This window comes from Cyprinus carpio, chromosome A10, assembly GCF_018340385.1.
Source record: "Cyprinus carpio isolate SPL01 chromosome A10, ASM1834038v1, whole genome shotgun sequence".
NCBI classification, from domain to species: Eukaryota; Metazoa; Chordata; class Actinopteri; order Cypriniformes; family Cyprinidae; genus Cyprinus; species Cyprinus carpio.
Genome location: NC_056581.1, coordinates 7,933,899 through 7,954,475, shown reverse-complemented (window position 1 = coordinate 7,954,475; position 20,577 = coordinate 7,933,899). Strand labels below are relative to the sequence as shown.

Here is a 20,577-nt window from a genome sequence, read left to right as displayed (position 1 = left end):
TCTTTGCCACTTTTTATTCATATGTTCCTTCTTTTTAGTGATATTGTGTCTATGTTTTACAATTTGTTTCCTTTGTTTTTGTTAACTTATGAGTACTATGTAGTAAGTAGTTCCCTCGTTTTAATTTTGTTAAATCATGGTAATGACTGAACTTAAATGAGGGAACAGATTAGTACAGCATGGCCATGATTTTTCTAAAATGAAAGAAACAAATTAGGCTGTGGGAACAAATTCTTATTACATGCTCATAATATCCTTTTTTGTGAAAAAATGATTTGTGGGTTGGATGAGTGGATAAATTATTCCGAACATTTAAGGAGGTCAGAAGATAACACAATATGTGGGACGGATTAATCTTGTGGGGGCTGATAATTTAAAAACAGTTATAATAGAATACAAAAAAATATATAAAAACACAAGAAAGTGAAAATTAAGATTATGAAACATGACAGAGCGTGAATCTGTGTTATCAACTTGAGGACCAAGGGATAATATATAAAAAATAAAAAACTGAGGGACTCAAAATAGGCAATTGATTTCCACAAATAAATGCTGTTGTCCACAACTATACTCTTGGTTTTCTGGCATTGCAATACTGGTTAACACACACTTACCTATGATGTAATAGTCTCGCAAGTTCTTGAATTCGTGACCCCACAGGTTTGGCGAATACTCCTGGAACTTGATGGTAAACCTCATATCGCTGTTGGGTTTGTCACAGGTGAGCAACAGGTTCGGGGCACCCATCACCTCACACCTGTCAGCCTGCTCTCGTGAGGACACGAGGTAGAGTTTATAATACTCATACTCAGGGGGAGAGTTCGGCCCAGATGGACTCGTGGCAGGACATACAAGGTCCAAACGATCCCCTATTTGAGGGTAGAGTATGTAGCCCCTTTCATCTCCAAACCTGCAGAATTAGAGAAAGAGAGAGATGAAGAGTGAGTGACAGACAAATGAGTAATGATCGTTTCCATGGAAACTGAGATTGACAGTTTGATATTTGCTTGCGTGTACGTGCATATGAAACCTCAAGGCATGTTTGATGCTGAAACTGCCCTTTATGTTCATACATTTTTTACTCAAAATGTAAACATACATGCCCTTTGAGTCAGGAGAGTGTGTGAGAGGGCATATGTGTGGCTTTGCTTGCCAATGTGATGAAAATGATCATATGTGGGGATCACGTTTTGCCAACAATAGTAAAACTTGAAATTGCTTAGACTGTGGAAGACAAGTCAACGGCAAACTTGTATGACTTTCCTTTGTAAAAAACAAAAGAAGAATATTTTTAAAAAATTTACTGGTTGCTCTTTGCTATGCAATTTTTTTAACACTCAAACACGTGCACTTTATTTAGGCTTTTAGTGCTTTGTGTTTCTGCACTGATTTGTTGTTTGATGTTAATTTATGTTGTTGTCTGTCTTGTGTTATATATTCTGCATTGCACCTTGGTCCTGGAGGAATGTTGTTTGTTTCACTGCATTCTGTACTGAATATGGTTATAAATGCCAATAATAGTGTATACTTGACTTGACTTGAATTATGATGAATGGAGACTATCAAGTTTAAAAAAAGGACACAAAAAAGTATCATACAACTAATCCATACAACTTGTGCGCTCAATTCAAAGTCTTCTGAGGTCATACAACTGCTTTATGTGAGAAACTGAATGAAATTTCAAAGTCATTATTCACCCTTTCAGCAAGATGTTAACGGCTGTGTCCAGATCATTGAGTCAATAAAGTTAAACTTCACAACTTAATCATTTTCATTCCTGAATTATTCATTCAGACCAGGGGCTGGATTCAGGAAAGTCTTCTTAAAGAGGTTAAAAAATTCCAAGAAATTTGTAAGAATGTTCCTACAGTAATTGCAATTCTTAACAAATTCTTATGAAGTTCTTAAATATGGTTCTTGCCAAAGACCTGCTGATCAACTCAATGAAAAACACCTCAAAGTCTGTCTTTTTGCAATGCCTGCCAGTAATAATAAGCGCACACACTATTTTTGTCACAACTAAAGTAGTTTAAGTCTTTGATTCTTTTAATTGTGATGATTTTAGCTCACATTTAACAAAAACCCACCAATTCACTATCTCAACAAATTATAATATGGTGACATGCCAATCAACTGATCAACTCAAAACACCTGCAAAGGTTTCCTGAGTCTTCAAAATGGTCTCTCAGTTTGGTTCACTAGGCTACACAATCATGGGGAAGACTGCTGATCTGACAGTTGTCCAGAAGACAATCACTAACACCCTTCACAAGGAGGGTAAGCCACCAACATTCATTGCCAAAGAAGCTGGCTGTTCACAGAGTGCTGTATCCAAGCATGTTAACAGAAAGTTGAGTGGAAGGAAAAAGTGTGGAAGAAAAGATACACAACCAACCGAGAGAACTGCAGCCTTATGAGGATTGTCAAGCAAAATTGATTCAAGAATTTGAATCGATTACACCACATACAGACGTGTCAAGGAATTTGGCTACAGTTGTCGTATTCCTCTTGTTAAGCCACTCCTGAGGCGCCTTACCTGGGCTAAGGAGAAGAAGAACTGGACTGTTGCCCAGTGGTCCAAAGTCCTCTTTTCAGATGAGAGCAAGTTTTGTATTTCATTTGAAAACCAAGGTCCTAGAGTCTGGAGGAAGGGTGAAGAAGCTCATAGCCAAAGTTGATTGAAGTCCAGTGTTAAGTTTCCACAGTCTGTGATGATTTGGTGTGCAATGTTATCTGCTGGTGTTGGTCCATTGTAGGGCTGGACAATATATCGAACGATATGATCATGCGCATCTCGTCAGTAAAGCCGGTTCCATGATTAGCTGTAAATCCCCATCACCTGCTTTCAAATGGAGCTGCAGTTAATACACAGAGCCGTAGTTCACTGACAAGCTACGCTATATCGAGTTCATTATCAAAGGCGATTCATCTTCAATAATGAACTCGATATAGCGTAGCTTCTCAGTGCACTACGGCTCTGTGTATTAACTGCAGCTCCATTTGAAAGCAGGTGATGGGGATTTACCGCTAATCATGGAACCGGCTTTACTGACGAGATGCGCATGATCATATCGTTCGATATATTGTCCAGCCCTAGTCCATTGTGTTTTTTGAAAACCAAAGTCACTGCACCCGTTTACCAAGAAATTTTGGAGCACTTCATGCTTCCTTCTGCTGACCAGCTTTTTGAAGATGCTGATTTCATTTTCCAGCAGGATTTGGCACCTGCCCACACTGCCAAAAGCACCAAAAGTTGGTTAAATGACCATGGTGTTGGTGTGCTCTACTGGCCAGCAAACTCACCAGACCTGAACCCCAGAGAGAATCTATGGGGTATTGTCAAGAGGAAAATGAGAAACATGAGACCAAACAATGCAGATGAGCTGAAGGCCACTGTCAAAGAACCCTGGGCTTCCATACCACCTCAGCAGTGCCACAAACTGATCACCTCCATGCCACGCCGAATTGAGGCAGTAATTAAAGCAAAATGAGCCCCTACCAAGTATTGAGTACATGTACAGTAAATGAACATACTTTCCAGAAGGCCAACAATTCACTAAAAATGTTTTTTTTATTGGTCTTATGAAGTATTCTAATTTGTAGAGATTGTGAATTGGTGGGTTTTTGTTAAATGTGAGCCAAAATCAAAAATTTAAAGTCAAAAATTAAAAGAACCAAAGACTTAAACTACTTCAGTCTGTGTGCACTGAATTTATTTAATACACAAGTTTCATAATTTGAGTTGAATTACTGAAATAAATGAACTTTTTCACGACATTCTAATTTAATGAGAAGAACCTGTAGACCGAAAATAGCTGTTAAGTATCATTTTATTAGTAAATAAGAATATTTTGTGAATCCAGCCCCTGGTTGGTTAACCTGAATCAACCTGATTCATTTGAAAATAACTCAAAATAATGATGCTATTTCTTTCATGACCCTACCAAAGACAGTAATGGACAATGTTAGTATTTTTGTTATTGTGGAGCTTGGCAACCTCAGTCCTCATAATTTTTATATTTTTTTATATTACATAATATACTTCAGTTTCCCACATAATAATATCCATCAAATGAATCTGAAACACAATGTTAATTTTTGGGTGAATGGTTCCTTTGAAAAATACTAAATAAGCTGAAAAACTAATAATGCAGTAAGGTTTCTGTGAGGGATAATAAAATAGAAAATAAAACTTGCTATAAAAACAAGTAATAGAAAGAGTCTATCAGGGGAAAACTGAGACCTTGACAGAAAAACAATAAAGCGTGTATGTGACGAGAGCATTTCCAAATATATGAACACTTTCATAAAAACAAACAATCATTCAGTATTTTATAGCACATTCTCAGTCAAACCAAGGCCAAAGCTGAAACAGCACTTAAAAGCTCCTATACCTTCATCCTCTTGTGGAAAGTAAATTCTGGCATTTAGCAGACTGACATTTAAGCTTTATTCAGAGTCTTGTTCTGAAGTGGAAAATTTACCCCACTGCAGATAAAAGTATTTTGCTCCTCTCTCCTCATGCTAAGTGTACAAAGCTTGACATTTCCATCAGGCCAAGAAATCCAAGCAAAACTCCAATTAACCACACTGCAGTTTGTAAGACACCTTTGCACGAACAGACAAAAAAAAAAAAAAAAAAAAAAAAAAAAAAAATCATGTGAGAGCAAAAACCCCTAATCTGTGGATCAACACATATCCATTAACACACTGAATTTAGGCCTCAATCAGCTGTCCGTCGCACGAAACACACGTGACCAAAACGCAACAAAAGTCAATGTGATCTGATCTTAGACTTTTCATTAGCTACTAACATGTGGGATCCGACTGAGAGCAAATATCGTAATCTGATAATCAGACGCTTAATTTATCAAACGAAAGCTCACTCATCTCTGTTTGGTGAAAAACACACACTGCGCCTTCTGTATTTACATTGTGCTGCTCATCGAACCAAGCAATTTACCAGAGGCTGTGAATCATGATGACTACACACATACTTTCTGACCATATAAGATGAACTGGGTTCATCAGATGGTCTGTATGTTTAATTCTTTACAGAAACTTGTTTAATCCATTTGTCTCTGATATATTTACCTAATTCTATCTTATCGAAGACACAGGAGGGCAATCTGGCATTCTTTACTGGCTAAACCACACTGTGATTGGTTAGTGGACTCACCCCACACTGTTTAGATAAAGGTTAGAGGTGGTCGACCTGATTACATGCTGAGGCGTTGTGGGTTTCTGTGCTGGTTTGATGCTTCTCATTGGCAGGCTTGAATCCCAGGGCTCCTTTACACTTGCACTGCAGAGCTGGAGTGACTTTGGGCCGCCCTTGAGTTTCTAAGGCCGTTGGAAGCTTTGAACCCACACTCTGTTTTTCCCCTTTCCCTCATCAACAAACCTCCACTTCATCTCCCCATGAGCTCACTCTGGGCTGTCCAAAGATTGTTTTCAGCAAGATAATACCACAAAATGAAAAGGAGATGAAAATCATAATTCCAAATGCATGCATAATATATGCATTTGATAAAAGCAGACATTCTCTGTACACAATTGTAAAAATTTGACAAAAAAATAAAAATAAATTGGCCAATAACCGAGAAATGGTTGATAATAAAGTTTTATATATTTTGTTTAAATTAAAAATGAAGACATCTTAAAATTCTTCAAGTGAATTTAGACATCACAACATTATGTTGTACAGAATGAAAATGCATAATAATTTTGAGAGTTGCTTAAAATTGCTAAAATGATTAAATTATTAGTGCTTTTAAATATTTCACTTTCAATGAGCATTAGATAATGACAACAGTAATCTAAATGTAAAAAATGGAAATGTACAAAAAACAATAACACATCAAATATCAACTGAAAATGAATAAATTAAAAATCTCTAATATTGGTTAACCGACATGGTAACAACATGTTGTGCATCCCTAATAAATATTATATACTGCAGAATGGCTTATTTGTGTATTATTTTATAACATTTTAGTAGGACACATCATGGAAAATAATTTTCCTTGCTGTTGCAAAGATAAATAAATTCAAAATTCAGTTCAATGAACTATAAAGTCATACATCGCTGCAAAAATGGATCATTCTCGCTTGAAGGTAGTCAATGTAGTCAAATTGTAATGGCCCCTTTAATTTCACAACAGAAGACAACGGCGCATTTCGTCTTACTTGTGTTTTCTTGAAGCTCAAGCAAATGGATACGTTAACCTCAAATCCTGCCACCCTGCAGATCCCAACTGTTTTTCTTCAGTCCAAACGGAAGACATTTCTATCAGAGAGCTGTCAGACCCCTGCTGAGACATACGAAGCACGGCCACCATTACCAAGACCACCCCAGAATAACAAAGGACGAGAATCAAATCTCAGCATAATACAATTTACCGATAGAAGCAAACGTAACATGCTGCATCTGTTTCTGACTACACTACACTGATTTTTCAAAGGCTTTTGAACATGTCAAAATTTCTCTGATGTGATCACCAGTTGACGGGCTGAATGCATTTCTCTTCCCTCCGCAGGAAAAAAAAAAACAGCTTTGCTTGTTGAAAGAACTGACAGTCTTTGTCTGTTAGTGGTTCAAGAGAAAGGGCATATATTTTGTGTTCTTTGCAGTGGTTATCAGTGACAATGACAATGCTAAATTTCCTCTCGGTTTGGTCTTGGTGGATTTTGGATATTTATTCATGTAAAAGATGATTTTTGGTATGAATTTGAGACAAATCAAACCTCCTTTTGCACTTAATTAAACAGACGATCAAAGTGAAAAATGCCTACATATGAGAGCTCCATGGACTCTGATTTTATTACGTCATCTAAAACTGATCTTTTTATGAAATATGCATGAAAATGCCAATGTTTATTTTCATATACATGGAAATTTAAGACAAAGCATTCTTACATGGGAAATATAGCTCTGCAACCTAGACACGAACCCCTACAAAACAGTGATTAAGCACTTTAAATGTAAATGTCATACAACAGGATCAGAATTCACAAGGATCATATTCATTATCATTCACCACTGCAGAATCTTGGGTATTTAAATTTCCTCATGCCACACTAAAGCAACAAAAGGCTGATGGAGGTTGAAACTCAAACAAACTTAAACCACCAATTACCCTTCACCTCACTGCAGCAATGTGGAAAATGACCTCTTTTTAGAGTTTATATAATGACACTATTTTATTATAATTTTAGTAACTGCACAAAACTAGGGATATTTCCTCTCTCCTGGTTTTCTAAGAACGTGTGTGTGTGTGTGTGTGTGCATCCCCTAAAGTTACAAACCCTGAATGTCCTTTAAAGTAAAACTTATAAATAATGCAGTAAATAATAAAGTAAGCCTTTTAAATTACATTAAAAATTCAAAACGTTTTCTTTTAGGGTCTGGATTAGTATGTACCAAGTCTAAAATGAATATGTGTACTGTGCTGATTTTGAGGGAAAATTGTGCAAATGTGAATACATTTAAACATGGTAAATGTGTTAAGTGAAACTAAGAGTGTTACAGTGTTATTGATTGATGAAGCATAAATAGTTAAAAGATTAATAAAAGAATATGCAACGGGTGGCAATTTGTATAATTGTATGAATGATATTTTTATATGTTTTAATTTTATGAGTGAACGTGGAAATCTGATTCCATGTGGATCTAGACTGCAGTGACTTATATTGAGCTTTAATTAAAAATAACAGAAAGTATGTTGTCATTTAAATATGTGTGTGGAGTTCATGGTCATCAAGACCTGCTGAGTGCACCTAGATTATTTTAAGGGCTCAGAGAGTGTTGTTTCATGTTATTATCAGAGCTATTTAATTAGCTAAGGGCTGGAGATAACTTACACATTCCTGAACTCTGACGGACTGAAACCCACTTACCACACGACTGAGAACCACATGCCACAAGTGCACAGTGACTCATAAACAAACACATACGCAAACACAAAAGCATAAAATTAGGGTACTTCAGGGGGTGATAATGGTAAACAATCTGCAGCTTGCTATGGCTGTTATGACAGCAGATTTTAACTTTTCACATTTTAACCCTTTCAAATGTAGCAGTTAACTAATAATAATAATAATAATAATAATAATAATAATAATAATAATAATAATAATAAACACTCAAATTACATAAAATCTATATTATATGTAATTATATCTAATTATATGTTCTATAATATATAAAATATGATTATAATGACAGGAATCTGAAAAAACAACAACAACAAAAAACCTACAGATTAGATAGTTATGCATCATATTTATGGAAATGTCAACACAAGTGATAGTACACTACTGTTCAAAAGTTTGGGGTCAGAAATTTTTTGGTGCTCAACAGCATTTCTCATTATCAATGTTAAAACAATTTGTGCATTTATAATATTTTGTGATACATTTTTGTCAAGATTGTTCAAGCTTGTATTAGAAATTGATTTTTTAAGTCTATACTGTCACCTTCAATCAATTTAATATGTCCTCATATATATATATATATATATAAAATCATCAAACATCAGATGAACGACAACACATGACATATTGCACCGTCTCACTGTAGATGAAGCCATGTGTGAAAAAGTTAAGACACTCATACTGTTAACATAGGAATTAAAAGGGGAAGTAACGGCCAGGCACTGCAAATCAAATACCTTTAATTAACTGATCATCAGCAAGTGTGAGCAGCTCTTTAAAAGCTGAAGTTTTGGCAGGTTGCTGGTCTGGAGCCTTGTGTTAACACAATAACAAAGAGGAAAGACATCAGCAATTGATCAATGATAAAGCAATTGTTGCTGCCATCAATCTGAGAAGACTAAAATGGCCATTTCCAAACATTTTGAAGTCCATCATTCTACAGTGAGGAAATTTATTCACAAGTGTAAGAGACCAATCCTCCCAGAAGTGTACATCCCTGGAAACTCACCCCAAGAACAGACCGTGTAACGCTCAGAGAAATGGCAGAAAACCCAAGAACTTCACTGCAGACTCTACAAGCCTCAGTTAACATGTTAAATGATAAAGTTCATGACAGTTTAATTAGAAAAATATGGGACAAGTATGGCATATTTGGAAGGGTTGCAAGAAGAAAGCCTCTTCTTTCTAAAGAAACATGGCAGCATGGTTTAGGTTTGCAAAGTCTGAACAAAACATAAGACTTCTAGAACAATGTCCTTTGAACAGATGAGACCAAAGTGGATATGTTTGTCCATAATGCACAGTGCCATGTTTGGTGAAAACCTAAAGAGCACATCAGCACAAACACCTTAAACCAAAAGTCAAGCATGCTGGTGGAAGGGCTTGTCTTGTAGCTACAGCTATGTGAGATCACAGTCATTGAATCGACCATGAAGTCCTCTTTATACCAAATTATTCTAGAGTCAAATGTGAGGCCATCCATCCGACAACTAAAGCTGGGCCAAAATTGGGTCATGCAACAGGACAATGATCCCAAGCACATCAGCAAATCTACAACAGAACGGCTGGAAAGAAAAGAATCAAGGGGTTGCAGCAGTCCAGTCAAAGTCCAGACCTCATCCTGACTGAAAAGCTGTGGTGAGAGCGGTGCATAAACAAATGCCCACAAACCTCAATAAACCTGAGCAACGTTGTAAAGAAGAGTGGGCCAAAGTTCCTCCAGAACGATGTGAGAGACCGATAAAGTCATACAGAAAATGATTACTTCAAGTTATTGCTGCAAAAAGTGGATATACAGGCAACTGAATCATAGGGTGTCCAAACTTTGTCACACATGGCTTTTCCATCTTGGCTTTATTTTTGCTAAATAAATAATGACATGGTGTGATATGTCAAGTGATGTTGTTCATCTGAGGTTTTATTTTCCTAAATTTAAGACCTGCCAAGGACCAGATAATTTTGTATTATGTCCTAAATCTAAAACAGAAAAACATGGAATCCAATAGGGTGTCCTAACTTTTTCACATGACAAATATATATGGAAGTGCATGACTACATCAATATAAGTCACTACATCAACATGTCATTAAAATTGAATCACTGTTGGTAAAAAATCATTCCCCTACTAAAAAATGAATTGTAAACTCAATCAGGTGTAGGTAATCACATTGGCACATAACATCATTTGACTTTCATCTGTGATCAGCTGTGATCATTTTTATTAGCTCAGCATGAAAAGAGCTTTCCTGGAGCATTCCAGTCACTGGTAGTGCAACTGAAGCAAACAATCAACTATGGGCACCCATCAAAAGATCTCCGGGATAAAGTTGTGGACAGGCACAAGTCAGGAAATGGATACAAAAAGTTAAGTATATTAAGAAGTGGAAGGTATTTGGTACGACACAGTCCCTCCCTGGATCAGGACGTCGCTCCAATGATGAAAGAGCCAGGAGGAAACTGGTCAGAGAGGCTACCAAGAGGCCTACAGCAACTATGCAGGAGTTTATGCCAAAGATTGACAACAATATCATAAATTCTTCACAAATGTGGCTTGTACGGGAGGGATGCAAGAAAGGCCACATGCAGTCATGATTGAGCTTTGCCAAAATGCACGTTTGGGCCACATGAGACTAAAATGGAATTATTTGGCCTCAACACCAAACAATGTATCTGACAGAAATCCAATACAGCTCACCATCCAATAGCAGCATTCCTACAGTAAAGCATGGAGGTGGTAAGATCCTGTTATGGGGGTGTTTCTCTGCGGCAGGGACTGGAGCACTTGTCATGATAGAAGGAAAAATGGATCAGGCGAAATACCATCAAATTCTTGAGGAAAATCTGCTGCCCTCTGCCAGAAAGTTTTCAATGGGAAGAAGGTTTACCTTCCAACATGACAATGACCCAAATCCATACTTAAACCCCACTGAAAATCTGTGGAAAGACTCGAAGACAAAGGGTGATTCTTTTCTATACCACTGTAGTCCCCCCCTCCAAAAAAAGAAATTTACTAATCCCAAACTTTTGAACAGTAATGTACATGAAACCCCTCAGATGCACATGAAAAATGTGTTGACAAAGAATTGGTCCTTGTGGTCGAAAACAAAACTTTTCTCTAGTGCTTGAGACTTGTTAGGCCTTATGGGCACATTACAGCAAAATGGTGCAATACTGAAAATAATTATGTAATTTTCCAAATTTATTGGCAAATAATGTCTTGGCCAACAACATATTGTGTACTTCTACACAAAACCTGTCTACTGGGTGGTCTTCTGTTGTGGTCAGGTCAAGTAGCTCCAGGGAGCTGATGGGCCCAGAGGCCGCTGACTCAGAGGCCAACATGAAAGACTTATCAAGCTCCAAACACTCCGATGATTAAAAATGAACGTCACTAAAAATAACCTTCCCTTTGTTTGGAAGAGAGAGAGTGGGGAGGGCACAGGGAGAAAGGATAACTCCCAACTCATTTTTCATGTGTTTTCTCGCTTTCTCTCAACTCTCCGTTTTCATGTTTGAACCGAGCCACAGGGGAATTAACCAATTCTAATCCTTTTTAATGTTTGTGGATAAAATATTTGGTGGTCTGTTTAGTATACACACTTCTTTGCAGTGGCAGACTGGATGTGTGTGGGTCCACCGTTTGACACATTTTACAGCATTCATATCCATTCCACAGAATTCTATGGAGGAAGTCTGCAGATTGTATCCGGACCTATTAATGAGACACCAGCGAGTTAAAAACAGGATAACCGATTCATCTAGTCTATAAAAACAAATGCATGTTCTCATTGCTGTCTGTTTACTTTTCTTCATTGTGTTTCTTGACAATCTATTGTTCATGATTCACATATAAGGCCTGCCAATTACCTACATTGTTCCCTAAGAAACAAATGCTCGTCCAACCTTTATGAGGATGGGAAACAAGAGACGGCTAAGGAAGAAAAAAGAGAAGGAAAGAAAGAAGTGAACAGGAGTTTTTCCAATAAATTGGATGACATCAAAACCCTAATCCTGTATAGCCTCAAGCCATAGATGACATGCAGCAAAAGTGAACAAAAGCTAAAGATACAATCACTGTCGTCATCATAAACGTTGTGTTTTACAAGGGGTGCTGATGTTAACAGGTGATGTAAAGCGCAATGCCCATCTCTGTCATTCACTGTAATGCCACTTCCTCCCCCCTCGGTTCAGAACCATCATCGAAGTAATCTTAAAACTGTAATTACGCTTTCCACACACAGCATAGTTTCACGTCAGGGCTTTGAAGGCATGCCAGAGACGCACCTTTGAAACCAAAAATTAAATACAAGTGAAACAAGAGAGGAAGGTTTTCATCACAAAGATGGCAGGTCCAATTAAATAACACCGAAACTGAATGCTCAAAAAGTCAAATTATGAAGTTTCAAAGGTTGCTGGTATAAATTAAATGCCTTTATGGGAGCACAAGAACCATTGGAAAGAAATTCAAAAAATGAAATTTCAAAAGAGAAATGAAATAAAATTAAATTATTTTTAAAAAGTAATTGGAGAATTTTGCTTAAACATCTTGTGTTTTAAATGTTTCTCCTGAAAAAAATTAATGTCATGTGTCTACAGTGTTTCACAAAACATCTCAACATCACATATCAACATAATATCAAGGATTTATACATAACATTTACAGATTTTTGTTTTGATATGCACTGAAATGTAAAATTTGCAGAAAATGTAAAATCTTTATAAACACATTAAATTAGATTTATTTGATCGATATATTTGTATATTTACATTTTACTATTATTAAAGATACATTTTCACTATTAGACATTTTCCCTTGACAAACTAAATTATTCAATGATGACAATTTACATTAATTTTACCATTTTAAAGTTTAGGTTTGGGTTAAGTGATGGTATCCTTTGATAGGAGTTGAAAATAGCACGATGAACAGTGTGAAACCATTATAATGTCAAACAAAGTAATACATTAAATAAATGAGATGAGATTGCACATATTTAACCATTCAAATATCAATCTTTAAATTCAACAAAATTCCATATTTGATCAATCTAAAGATTTCATAAACATTTGGATGACTCTAAAGCTATTCAAATGTAAAATGCTTTGGGTTTACATGCTGTCAATATGTTAATAATGTATGTGTCAGGGTCTATGAAAATGTGCTAGAACTGCACTTTACCTGCAAATACCTATGATTATTAATGAGACCACATTGTCAGATTTGCCTACACACAAGTCTGGAAGTTTCAGAACTCAGACATTTCAAAGTATCTGACTAATCTCCTTACTGTAAGTCAATAATTATCTCATTTGTTTTTCCCCAAAGACATTGGAAAAAATCTCAGAGATAAAGTTGATACTTTGAGCAATGAAAGAGCAACCTCTGAGCAATAAAATTATCCTCTGGGAAAGAGAGAGAGAGAGAGAGAGAGCATTGACACAAAAGAATGAGGTAATGAATGAGGAGAGAAAAAAGAATGAGATGAATAGGTGAAGGGAATGTAACAGAGAGGGAGAAATACATTAACCCTGGAAAGAGAAAGTGTGTATAAAGGTAGTAATCCCTTCACAGATGGCTTTTTTGTGTCTGGTGATGGAGCAGTCCATATGATGAACTAATGGAGGGGTGTTGTGTAGAGGACTATCCTCCCACTCTCACACCCCTGGAAACTGAGGTCAAGTGGTACAATTCCATTTTCAGTCCATTTAATGCCACAATCACAATCTCTCTTTTAACAATGTAACATTTTCCATGAGGTCTTATCTCTTCAAAAAAACACTCTCTCACAGACAAATGGCTAGGAAATGTGGGAGGGACTTGCACCGTGAAACACATTTACAAATTTTAAATCCATTCTTTTCACTAACAATGTTTAATCTCGCCCTGCTCTTGGTCCCTAGAAAGGCTCTATATAAGATCTTTCAGCAAAGGAGAACCAATCAATCACAGATTCGCTAGAAAAAACCTACTGCGACTACAGTAGAACAGTCAAAAGTCTGAAGATCTGATGAAGGCTCTGTGCTCTTCCTGTCAGTTTTACAAAGTATCTTTTCCTGCCCTTAAAATGTTTTAATTTGAAACGCTTAACCCAGTTAAGAAAACTTTTATCTGTCTCCAATTAGCAGCTGATTCATTAAATATTGAGGAGCCATGAAGGATTCAATTTTTAATGTTCATTTGAGGCAGAGAGTTGTACAACAACTTCCCCCGGAGCAATGCATAGAGACAGTCTGTGCTCAACATTGATCACGCTCATTGAGGGGCTGAAATCCACTCTTCTCCTCCCACGCACCCCTCCATCCCATAACCTGTCTGACCCGTTTCAACGTCATTTTTTCTCTCGGCACAGGCTCTGTGGAGATACTAATGGTTTTCTCCAGACATCAGGGTACTACATGACTTAACAAGACCTTTGAGAGTTGCAGGTTAAAGTCAACAACATGAAATCAAAACTGTACCTATTTACATTTTAAAGAATGTTTCTGGTTCTATTGTAAATTATGCATCAATGCACTTTTTTCCAAAACCTGTCTTTGCAATCTTTAACAGAAGTAGTAAGTTGGTTTTCCTCTTTTTCTGCTGGCATCACTTAGGCCAGAGTTTTGAACTTTTTGATCCCAAGGACCCCAAAATATGATTATATTCCCCTCTTAAAATATAAAAGCAGCTTTCTATTTTTATGTACAAAGACCCAGTTATACGGTTTGAGAAAAAAATTTATTACTGTACTTTACTGTAATGAAAGCCAAAATAAATTAAATGTTTTCTTAGTATTAAGCTTAATGTATCGTTTTCTGCACTAGCCAAGTAATGTTAAATGTATAAACCTGAAGACAAGCATTTTAAATTTCAGAATTATTTCTATTATTATTTTTTGTATGATAAATATAAAACACATAAAAAAAAAAAAAAAAAACCTATAGCACCACCGTGCAACCATCAGGGGGTTCCTGTGCCCCAATTTAAAAGTCTTGTTTCAACAAACATGCACATTTGGTAATGTTTTCCATTTTTTAAGTCATGATCCAATCAATTCCTGATGGAAAATATAATGTCCCAGACTATCATTTTACTCTCATTGAACTTTCAGTTTCATACAATTAAATGACACACTGACACGCTGCCATAGATTCTTGATGATTTTTTATATTATTAATTAATTTTCTGGCATCTCTGTGCATATGATGAAATGTTCAATTGTCTTGTGGGCAGATGTGTCAAATGTGTGTGTGTGTGAGAGAGAGTAAGAGAGAAGGAGAGAGTGATAGGAAAGCGGGATGACCAGAGAGGGATGTGGCTGTCGGGGTGTGAGTAAACACCCTGACCTTTTCAGATATCAGAGGAACATTTATTTCACATGGATGAACGACTTTATCTGCACAAACCCTGCAATTCCTTTTCTCTACTTCATAAGTTGAAACTCTGGCTCAGCATCCGTTTAATCTTTATGTTCTTCTCTCTTTTAGCCAACCATGTTTATCTTTTCCGCCTCAGATCTATTTGTCTTCCCTAATTATATTTCTCTACCATCCGTCTGTCAGTGTGAAGCTCTGAAGTTCTCAGAGTCAGTTTTTTTTTTTTTTAACAAACCAACTGCCTAGTTGCCTAACCAGTATTTTCTCTTCCACTTATTCATTCATCTCCTTCTCAGGGTTGAAAGAATTCCTGATTTGGTCTCTCACCCAAGGTCTTTACCTTTCCTCTTCCTCCTTTCCTTTCCTCTGAGAGCATCCTCAGCACAGACAAAAATCAAAGGACCTTTGCGTAGGTTTGCAGATTGTGTCACTGTGGGTGAAGCATGAATGCCTTATCTAGGGAGGGCATGCACGCGACCCATAATCAGGAGGCAGCCAGCCGGAAAATGCCCCCCGTCTCTCCCAGTTGAGTGTGTCTGTCCAAACCGTTAACTAGACTGTGTCCCAGGCCAAAGTCACCCTTGTCCCAAATGAGGTTATGTTTTATGTACATGGTTCCCACACTTTCTGATAATGGCTAGCCAATATAATGATTTGTAAAAGTAATTTTCTATATATAAAAAAATAAAATATAAAAATATGATTTCAGTCTTTTTACTTCAAAATATCATGCTTAATTCGTGTTAACTGCAGTTTCTTTGTAATTAATTGTGAAGATTACTAACAATTTCTGAGTGAAAATTGTTTCTACACCATTTTTCTTTTTTCAGTGTACAAAAATGTATATTGACTATAGAAATCACACTTTTGAATGATATTTTTAGGTTTTTCGGGACCCAGTAATTGGTTTACAAGTTAACTTGACTAAAAGTATCCTTTAATGCTAAATCAAAATGTAATCAGAATCATCTTTCTATGGTGCAACATTCTAGTTTAATTCTAGGAAATTGACAAATATTACAATTTATTCTAAATAGAGATCTGTAATTGGAGGCATTTGACTCTTAATGCCAGAGTCTTTAGAAGACTGAACTTGAAAAACTTGTATCTGGGTGCATGAGTTTTATATCAACCACCAACATACCTTTTGTTCAATGTGTTCCAGTAAACTGGCTCCATGTTGGTCGCATCAACTGCTAAACTCTCCATCAGGAAGATTAAGAGAATTCCCAATCCACTGACCCAGTCCGAGAACGCCATACCCACCCAGGCTCCCCTTGTCTGGACTCCCATGTTCCTCCTACAAGACAAATGAATGGGACCCAACAGAGACAAAAGACTGATGGAGCACTGAACTTCACTAGATCCCTCTGCACTTGAGGAGATGGTGTGACCGCAACATCCACATCTGAAAGACTCTGAGAACAAATCTCTGAAAGTTTGTAAAAAAGAGCAGATTCAGAAACATTAACCTCCTTTGTTCCATTCAAAGGAGTCAATGACCTCAACTGAAAGTCCCAATTTTTGTCAAATTTGAGAAGGCAAAGCCATTTGGTCAATGTATGAATCTGATTTGGGATGAATTTCAAACAATATTACTAGTGTGCATGGGGGTGAAGTTAAATGTTTTGAAGCGCACTCATTCTGATACGGGGTGCCAGGTCCACTGCGGGTGATTTCTTAGAAATGTTTCTCCATCAACCGCGGCATGAGCATTTCATTCAATGACTCCGAGTTGTATTTTTACTCCTGTTAAGAAAATGAACATCAACCCGATACAAAAAATTCAGTCTTTCCGCGGACAAAATTGTTTAAGTTGTGTCGTACTTTCACGCTGGTGAAGAACACGCCTCTGACAATATTACTGTCCAAAATGAGAGGTCCAGAACTTTTCGCTCATCTAATATCCAAAATATTGACGTAAATACGATGTCCCAGTCCTGAAACAACAGCAAAGGTGTCCACCAGCACTTACTTACCCAATGAATTACAGGAACAAAACCCGTTTAGGTCACTGAAAGGAGGTAAGTGGCAGTAATCGATAAAAATCTGCTGAAACAAACATATAAATGTTGGACACAAGAATCGAGTCATTCCTGTAGTCCATGGGTACGACGCGTGCCTACGCTCTGTCCGATTCTCTGCAAAGTCTCGCGCTTTGACTCGCGCGCCGGCAGCACTGTTGCCAGATCTCAGGAAAAACTAGCAACCCCTGGTCTGAGAAAACAAGCCTGGCCGAAATAAAATAGACGAGCCCTGTTTTTCATTTCTAAAGGTTTAGTAGTTGTTTATAAATTATGGGTTAGGTATGACTCCGTAATTTCATTGATCAACACAGAAACACAAATATTAAATACAGTCTAGATTAAAAATATTATTTATTAAATAATAGTACATTTTAATGCACTAATTTAAATATTAAATCATAAAAAGCTATTTTCTAATGCTTAAATTAAGAGGACATGGCAACAACTGGTGAACGCGCGTGTTGGTTATGGAGATGAATGCGTCTTGAGAAAAGCTCCTCTCTGAAGTATTTTTCAATACTGTTGAATTTAAATGTCACTGTAGCTTGTCGGCCAACAAACCAATTGAACTACTATGTTATAAACTGTGAGGACGGCAGGGCTCGAGTGGACTTCCAAGAATAGCGCCTGAACTTTATTCGTGACACATCAGGACAAGGGTTGTGTACTTAAACCTTATGCCCTGTGTCTAATCTAAAGTGTCAAAACAGAACAAAAGGGTGATGCAGGGTTCCTTGGGGAATCATATGGTGAAATTGGGTTTATGATGTGTAGGGCTTGAGATGAATCTGGAATTTGTTCCAAACGCTGTGACTGAATATCAAGCATGTTTTTTAATGTCACTTACTGTACTCTCTCTGAGGTTCTGAAGCAGAAGTGTGATTGCACTGCCTCACAGTGGAAAACAGCCGCAAAGCAGGAGTCAAATCTGGCCGTATTTAAGACAAAACGATGGTCTCTAAGCCAACAATAATTATAACAATGACAGAAAAAAGTTCAGCATTTAATTGTTTTTTATTTTCAGTTTAACATATTTTGATCTTCTCAAAGCAAAACTAACCCCCATGTTCGTTACGTACCCTCCTAATCATTTAAAACTAAAAAAAAAAAAAAAAATGCCAAACTGATAGAAGGCAAACTACCTCTTTTTAACATCTTTTTCAGATTTCAGGATATACCAATGTTCATTAACCTTTATCTGTACATGTCAATAATTGCAGTTATTCACTTGAACATTAACATACCAACAATACATAGAAAACAGTGGAAACATCCCACAGTCTTGTATGATGAGTGAAGTCAAAGTAGGGGGAAACATCCTCAGCCAGGCTCAGATTCCTTTAGATGACTGAGTGATGTAGATATAGCCTGTGCTGTTTTTTCTAATGAGCGTTACATTAATGTTGACCAGGGCAGTTCTATTTTGTACAATTAAGGCATGTGAAACACCCAAAATGATGACTTACGATAGACAGAACTCAACAAACAGGGATCAAAATCATTTACATTATATACAGGGCATCCAGTCCCCACCTCGCCAATGAGCGAGATGGAAGAACGTACGAGTGTCTGTACAGACACATACAAAGTCTCTCCAGCACACACCTAGTCTGTCTTGCTTAATCCAGTTGGACGACATCAGAAGACGCGTATTGGTGGGTGTGATGTTCCCAGCAGGGAGATCTAGGTTACGTACATCCTGGAAAAACTGAAAAACAAAACCAAGCGAGGATTAAAACAACCACAATGTAAGTCAAATTTCAATTTTCAATCTCAGCCTGTCGCATCTCACCTGCTTCACTGCAGCTCAGCTGTTTCACGAGCATCCACGAACTCCATAATGTCAACAATTGCGGTAATACTCTCGTTTTTTCATTGTATTGACAGGCAATCATGACAAGTGTGTGTCCTTGAGATTTAGTTCAAGTGAAGTGCGCAAAGAAATGAGGAGAGTTTGCATCAGTTCGTCTCCTCTCCAAACATTCATCACATCTAGACTCCTCAACCCTTAGCAGGGAAGGAAGTTTTTGAAGAAATATGATTGATAGACGTGAGAATCTGCGCTTTCTCCACAGAAATCTTCTAAAAAGGCATAAAGGTTTTTTTTTTTTTTTTTAAATCAAAGCATTCAAATTGACCACTTTTTTTCCCTCAAATGCTGTAGGATTTTCCTTCATTTAATAGTGTTGTAGAGAGCAGTGGGGACTGCAGCTCAAAGGATGCAGAAAACTCCATCCCTTTGGTGTGAGGATGAAATGGATCTGCACATATTCCCTCAGTCACTCTCTGTGTGTAGCACTAAATGCAGCTGGTTGCCACTCCTTTTCTGACTCCAGGATGGCGTTTGAATTAGTGCTGATATCCACTTCTCCGTACTTGTCTTCAGTCAGTGTCTTTTGTTTTGTTTTTTTGCAAAAATATAATCCAGTCAGAAATACGCTTAAAGCAGATTTTTTTTTCTTTTCTACAGATCAAGTACCGAAATCTCCTCTGTTCCGATCCTCAGTCTCTTCCTATTCAGAGGATTCAGGTAAATAAACATTTATGATGCAAAACAAAAAAATTACTGCTACACACAGCAGATCCTTGGCTCTCAATGGCCCTGTGTCAAGAGCGCAAGTAACAAGACGGCAAAACAACAGTTCCATCAAGATGTTGGGAGACAAACGGAATCTCTGGGTGCTGTGAGAAAAGTTCTGGAAGAGCACAAGCAGCTAGAGACCGTCAGCTTGGTACAAGCCATGTGCGTCCCAGAATCTGACCTCTGACAATAGGCATATTCCGAATGGTTAGGTGTGTCCCATTTCACTCCGGGACACTCAAGCCTTCTTCTTAGATGTACTACTGTTATACATAGTTTGTTTAGGAATACATTCATTCATAATACAACATCCTCAAGAGGCAAATAAAATAACTAACAAATAAAAAAAAAATCAAAATACAAGGTAGCAGCCTAGAAAGTGCTCCAACTCAAAGTTCAAATACTTTGTATAGAATAAAAAAAATCATTCATCCTTTTTCAACAGCAACAAAAAGAAAGTAACACAACCGATATACAGAATCACAGTGCCCTTGTGACTGTCTCAAAACACCAGCCAACTGTTAATTAACACACATTTGTATAGAATAAAAAACACACACACACACACACACACACACACACACACCCTTTCTGGACAGAAGGCAACATTTCACATCGTGGACTGAAAATGAATGAAAGGGGAAGAGTTGTAATGTAAGTAGTTTGTGTACAGACAAC

At 37.1% G+C, this 20,577-nt stretch overlaps 1 protein-coding gene across 3 annotated transcripts in view; it reads right to left on the bottom strand.

Moving 5' to 3' along the window:
- LOC109098462 (ephrin-B3-like) overlaps nucleotides 1-17,579 on the bottom strand; it is a 42,183-nt gene extending 24,604 nt beyond the window's left edge. The window contains exons 1-3 of one of the 3 annotated variants that reach the window (XM_042764989.1): nucleotides 17,271-17,579; nucleotides 16,436-16,723; nucleotides 615-910 (exon numbers count right to left, since the gene is read on the bottom strand). In XM_042764989.1, coding sequence (XP_042620923.1) covers nucleotides 615-910; nucleotides 16,436-16,584 — 445 coding nt within the window. In that variant the 5' untranslated portion in view covers nucleotides 16,585-16,723; nucleotides 17,271-17,579. Of the gene's footprint in view, nucleotides 1-614; nucleotides 911-16,435 lie in introns of all 3 variants that reach the window. The other 2 variants (XM_042764988.1, XM_042764987.1) reach the window with 2 other exon arrangements.
- Nucleotides 17,580-20,577: the final 2,998 nt, after the last annotated feature.